The 6,834-nt window shown below is 41.2% G+C and overlaps 1 protein-coding gene across 1 annotated transcript in view; it reads right to left on the reverse strand.

Annotated features, from left to right (window-relative positions):
- Znf512 (zinc finger protein 512) overlaps positions 1-5,286 on the reverse strand; it is a gene marked incomplete at its 5' end in the record, with an annotated part of 8,079 nt that extends 2,793 nt beyond the window's left edge. Inside the window, 3 exon segments of the mRNA XM_008833216.2 lie at positions 2,643-2,741; positions 3,852-3,914; positions 5,185-5,286. Of these exon segments, the coding sequence (XP_008831438.1) occupies positions 2,643-2,741; positions 3,852-3,914; positions 5,185-5,286 (264 nt within the window).
- Positions 5,287-6,834: the final 1,548 nt, after the last annotated feature.

A 6,834-nucleotide genomic window follows, 5' to 3' on the forward strand; every position in this document is an offset into this window, starting at 1 on the left:
TGAATCTAATCAAGTAATCCAATCTTCAGAATCTATCAGTTTATAGAAAACAGCTGGGAGAGAGGAACACTACTATAGGACACAATCAGCAAAATCCCAAATGTACATAATACATGTGATGAATGAACTGAATGCTCCAAAAAATAAATGACAACAAAGAAAGGGACACTTCTTTGCTGCATGAGGGAAGGAGATAGCCACTGGCCACATGTGCTTAGTGAGCTCTTGAAAGATGGTTATTCCAGATTGATAGGCCTTCAATGAAAACACTAAGACTTGATATAAAAAATGTAAAACAGATTTAAAAAAAGAAAGAAAATGATAGGTGTTTGGATAGGTAGATGAGAGGGATCTGACTAGACTGAAAGTGGATGGACTTGCACTGGGGAACATCTGGGGACACTGACTTGACACAGTGGGCCTTAACACCCAGGTCAGAGTTCTGTGGGTTCCAGTTGGGGAGCTATGGGAGGATACTGGCGGGGACAGGGCTATAAAGATGATTCAGATTATTTGAGATATTTGTATGAAATATAACAAAATTTAATAAAAACAAATCTAAAAAATATAAAACAGAGATCTAAATACATCAAATTATATTGCATGAAAATCATAAAAATTCAATTAAAAAACATAAAATAGGGCTGGAGAGATGGCTCAGCATTTAAGAACACTGGTAATCCTTGCAGAAGACCCGGATTTGAATCCCAGCACCCACATGGCAGCTAACAACTGTCCGTAACTCCAGTCCCAGGGGATCCAACAGCCTCTTCTGACCTCCGCGGGCATTGCACGACATGGGTGCACTTACCTACAAGCAGGCAATACACGCATACACATAAAATAAAAATAATATTTTTAAAAAAGAAATGAACAAATAATGAAAATCTGCTATATATTAAAAAAGTAGATTATTATTTAAAAAAAAACCAACATAAAATAGCTCATTACATTTTTTTCTGTTTTGAAATAGGCAGAATGGCCTTGAACTCACCATGCAGCTGTCATGGTTGGCTTTGTTGTCAGCTTGACACACCTGGGAAGAGGGATCTCATTGGGGAATTTCCTTTATTAGATTGGTCTGTGAGGCATTTTCTTGATTACTAAGTGATATGGGAGGGCCCAGCCCACTTCGGGTGATGCTACCCCTGGGCAGGTGGGCCTGGGTTGTATAAAAGAGCAGGCCAGAGGAGCAAGCTAGTAAGCAGTATTCCTCCATGGTCTGTGCTTCAGCTCTTGCCTGATTTCCCTCAAAGATGGATTGTTACTTGGAAGTTTAAGAGGCAATAAACCCTTTCCTCTCCAAGTTGCTTTTCATTAGAGTGGTTTATCACAGCAACAGGAAACTAATACAGCAGCCAAGAATGACCTTGAACTCCTGAACCCCATGCTCCCACCTCCTAGTGCTAAGATTATAGGCATACACCAGTATCTCATTACTAATTTATGAATATATTAAAAGCAACATTTGTATAATTGAGCTAAATCATTGCTTTTACATGTTTCATTATGCCTTTTGCATTTTTGATACAGGATCTATATAGCCCAGATTGGACTCACACTTGTGAAACTCCTCCCTTAGCTTCCCAAGGACTGGGATTACAGGTATGTACTACCATACCCAGCTCAAACTTTTTAAACTATGGCAATTTATTACACAGAATGGCTGATATTCGATTCTAGTCAATAACAATGCTCCAGGTGAAACACAATTGCAGCATATGGACCATTTTAGACCCTCATTTAAATAAGCCAGTACTAAAAAAAAAATTATCAGGACAATTGTGAGAAACTCAAATGACTGTATATATAATAATAAACAATCATTATTAGTCCTTTAAGGCATAATAATGTTTGTAAATGTGTTTTTTAAAAAAAATGTTTTATTATTTTTATGTGTGTGTATTGCCTGTATGTATGTAAGTGCACCTGTGTCGTCCAATGCCTGCAGAGGTGGAAAGAGGGCATTGGGTCCCCTGGAACTGGAGTTATGAACAGTTGTTAGCCACCATGTAGGTCCTGGAAATAGAACCCAGGTCCTCTGCAAAAGCAGTCAGTGCTCTTAACTGCTAGGCCATGTATGTTTTTTAATGTCCTTGACTTTTAGAGATACATATTGAAAGCATTTACACCCCCAAATGATAGGTAGGTATAATGACCTTGAACACCTGATCAATCTGCCTCTACCTCCAAGAGCTGAACTAACAGGCATCTGCCACCATGCCAAGCATAATCTGATTCAGAAAAGCACTTCAGAGTTGTTTTATGCGGTATTGTAAGCAGCATTAAAAACGGACTGTTGGAAAACATTAGAACACCAGAAAGTGAAACAGTAGAGACTGCTGTAAAACAAGATCAAACATGTCAATTAAACCGGTTCACATGTTTCATTTAATTACATTTAATAGAACTAGAAGAGCTCACAGATGCTCAGCTATAGTACAAGTATTATCACACACACACCACAAAAATAAAATACAATTCCTCATCTAATTTTAGAGAGCATTTTAACTCTGGTGAGTTCTTCAAAGTTACTTTCTTTGACAGTCCTAGCATATAAAGCCATGAACAAAGTCCACCTCTTATGTCTTTGAGGGGACACACAGGATTACAAAAGCACTAGAGGAAAGTAGGGACCTCACCTCAGCATGGACAGAGTTGATGTGATACTTGACACCACTCTCTGACACAAATTCTTTCTGACACAGAAGACACTTGTATTTCCCAGCCACAAAGTTTCCCTATTTCAAAAACAGAAGGAAAAGAGAATTATGGGTAAATTCAGGGCCTTATGCAGGGATCATTAGAAATAATCAGAAATCATGGGAAATGATAGAAAACAGCAATATATTTAGGAAAACTGGCTGAGACAGACTCTCACTAATACACACCTGTCCTGGTGCCACTCTGTGCCAACATCCACCCCACCTTCAACATGACCTGGGCCCCTCTTACTTCCATTATGCTCCATACCCCATGTTTCTACCTTCCCAGCTTCCTTTCAACCTCACAACTTCACTTTTAGATTTTCTTGATTGCTCCCCAAAAATGATCAAACTCCCCAAGTTCAGCAGAGGCACCATGGTTCAGTCCTTCCCACTGTGATCCACTGTGGCAAACAGTGCCTTGGAAATCCAGAATTAGAAGAATACCATCCATAATACCTAGTTTAAGGACTCAGAAACTAGGATCAAGATGACAATCTCCTAAGCACTGCTGCACAGATCTGGCTGGGATGCCTACAACTCCCTTGTTGCCTTGAACTGAGACTTCTCTCTCCCCTCCTGAAGCTGCAGGTTTCCATGGTGCTCATTTTGGGTGAGGAGATACTTCTGAATGGGACTGAAAAGTGGCAGCATTTCCCATGGCTCGTGGGTTGTAGGACACCTGGGTCAACATGGAAAAGATTCAGTGAGGTGATTGGCTGTTAGCCTGATGCCCTGTCCCATCTCCCATTTCCCAGAGGCCGGCAGAGTCCAGATGAGTTTGGAGGATCTTCAATCCAGATAGCCACATATGTCTTTTTAGGAAGCTTATGGCAAAATAAGACAGGTAGGTCCTGTGAGGACTAGGGAAAAGAAAGTAATCTCTAGCTGGGATTCCAAAGTCATATATTTCCATCAATTTCCTTTAATGGATATCCCTTATGGCTTTGTTGGTCTTTTCTGTATCTTGGATATACTCTGTCATTCCACCCAATATGAGACCAAGAATCTCAGAGATATTGAGGCCAAAGCTGCCTCTGAAAATAACAGTAATGGGAGACTAGCTGTTCACCTAAACTGAGTTCTCTTCCATGCCAGACTACTAGAGAAGACATATTAAGATATTACATTGAAAATGTTACAAACCAATGTACAAGAGCCCAGGTGTGCTTTAAGGCCAGATACACTACTGTAGACAGCCTCACAACCCTGTAAGAGAGAAGCAATGAGGTGAATACTATGCCACACAGGACCCTTCTCTTAGCAAGCTGATCATTTACATCAATCAGTTCCACATCTAGCTGTAGAAGACCAGTCAACAGTGCCACCAACCAAACACTAAAAGAACACACATGAAAGGCACAAAGACAGGCAGGAAACAGAGTAAGGAAGAAGATGAGCAAGGTCTTTCAGAAAGACAGGGAAAGACAGCCACTCCTTTCCCTGTTTTTTTCTCTTACCTTTAACAGAATTGTGTAGTTTTAGAGTTGTATTTTTTTTTCATTTAAAAAATATTTTGCTTATTATTTCAATTTTATGTGTATGAGTGTATTGCCTGCATGTATGTAAGTGCACTGGTACCATGCAATGCCCACGGAGGTGAGCAGAGGGTGTTAGATCCCCTGGAACTGGAGTTACAGATCACTGTTAGCTGCCATGTGGGTGCTGGGAATTGAACCCAGGTCCTCTGAAAGAGCAGCCAGTGCTCTTAACTGCTGAACCATCTCCCCAGCCCCTTAGAGCTGTATTTTTTTTTTTTTTTCAGTATTTTTGAGACAGGGTCTCCCTGTAGCCCCAGCTGGCCTGGAACTCCATATGTAGACCAGGCTGGCCTTGAACTCACAGAGATCCGCCTGCCTCTGCCTCCCAAGTGCTGGGACTACAGGCGTGCACCACCACACCTGGCTAGAGCTGTATTTTAAATGTCATTTTATTTGATATTATTTATTTCTCTTGAAAGTACTGCACCATCAAGTATGGCACCAGTGTTAAAGACAGCTATGAACTGTCTGCTACTCTAACCATCAAGAAGTGGAGTCTAGTCACCCTTTCTCTGAGTCTTGGTTAGCCCTGTGACTATTAGCCTTTGACAACAGGATGCCATGTAAGTGATGCTGTGTACATACTGAGGTGAGCCTCTGAGAGTCCTGCACCTTTTATGTTCTTGTTTCTAGAATCATATATGTAATCCAGCTATCCCAGAGGCCACATGGAGTGCCAAGCTGCCAGCTGAATGCAGCTGCATGAGACATTCCAGTCCCATCTGAGCACCAGTTCATTGTCCCCCATGAGTGATCCCTGTTGATGCCACATATAGCAGCAGAGGTGTCTTGCTGCTCCCTGACAGAATTATGGAGCCACACAATTCTGAACAAATGTAATCATTGCTGCTTGAATCCACTACAGTTCAAATGCTTTGCCATGAAGGAATCAATGATGGAAATAACATTTACTGGAATAATAAAAGAGGAAGAACCACCTGGTTAGGACACTGGATGCGATGATACTTCTTGATATCTGTCTTCCATTTGTGCAGTACTTCCTGGCTGAAGGTAGGCAACCCAGGGCGGGTGTATTTTAACTAGAAGACAAGAAACACTGGATTGCAAGAATGCCACTTCCAACCAAAATATCCTCAAAGCTTCATGCCTATTTCTTTTTCTTTTAAACATTATTTTTTTTTAAAAATTTTAATAATGTGTATGGGAGGGAGAGTTATGTGCATGTTGAGTGCAGGTACCCACAGAAGCCAAAAGAAGGCTTCAGATCCCCTTATCCTGGAGGCACAGTTCTGAGTCACCAGACATGGGAGCTGGGAACTGAACGGGGGTCCTCTATAAGAGCAACAAGCACTCCTAACCACTGAGTCATCTCTCCAGCTTTGTACACATACTTCTTAAAATTATGTATTTCAGAAGCTTACAAGTACATATGAATATACAAAATAAAGTAAATGCAAAGCCCTCCGAAGGTATTGATAAAGATAACTGACTATTGTTTAGTCTTATTATTTTTTTTTTGGTCTTTTTGAGACGGTCTCCCTATAGCTCCAGCTGTCCTGGAACTCACTATGTAGACCAGGCTGGCCTTGAACTCACAGAGATCCGCCTGCCTCTGCCTCCCAAGTGCTGGGATTAAAGGCGTGCACCACCGCACCCACAGCTAGTCTTAATTTTTTAGCAGATAACAAGTCTTTCATATGTAATACCTTATTTATATTTTAAAAAGGAGAAAAAGGTCAATATACCAGGGAAACAAAATATTTCTTCAACAATATTACAGTGAAGTCATTTAATGGTGGTACGTGCACTATGAGCACATGGAAGGCTGAAGCAGAACAACCCTGAATTCAAAGCTGGCTTTAGCTACGAAGTGAGACCAAGAGGCCAGCAGAGAGCTCAGTGGGTAAAAGGGCTGGAGAGATGGCTCAGTGGTTAAGAGCACTGACTGCTCTTGCAGAGGACCCGGTTCAGTTCCCAGCACCCACATGGTGGCTATGAACCATCCTTGACTCCAGTTCCAGGGGAATTAGAAGCCCTCTTCTGACCTCCATGGCATTGCACTATATGGGTGCATTCACATACATGCAGGCGATACACTCATACGTATAAAATAAAAATAATACATAAAAAAGTGCTTGCTACAAGCTGGGCATGGTAGTGCATGCCTTTAATCCCAACACTGGGAAAGTGGAGACAGGCAGATCTCACAAGATCAAGGCCAGCTTGGTCTACATGGTAAGTTCCAGGCCAGCTGGGGCTATAGGGAGTCCCTGTCTCAAAAAGAACAACAACAAAAAAACAAATAAAACAAAACAAACTTAAAGTGCTTGCTGCAAAGCCTAACTACCTCAAGTTCAATTCCTGGAATGCACATATAGGTAGGAGAAAATCAACTCTACAAAGTTGTCCTCTGCTTGCCACATGCATGCTGTGGTACTTGTGCCATACCATCAACACACACACACACACACACACACACACACACACACACACACACTACAACCTTTCCCAAGTACAGCAAAAAGAAAAAAATGATAGTGTACAATTGGGACATTCATTCTTTGAGTAGTAAAATTTTGCATTCTAACAGGTTTTTTTCCCTGCTTACCCACATTTCAAATTTTTCT

Source organism: Nannospalax galili, unplaced genomic scaffold (assembly GCF_000622305.1).
Source record: "Nannospalax galili isolate Female #2095 unplaced genomic scaffold, S.galili_v1.0 scaffold3817, whole genome shotgun sequence".
NCBI classification, from domain to species: Eukaryota; Metazoa; Chordata; class Mammalia; order Rodentia; family Spalacidae; genus Nannospalax; species Nannospalax galili.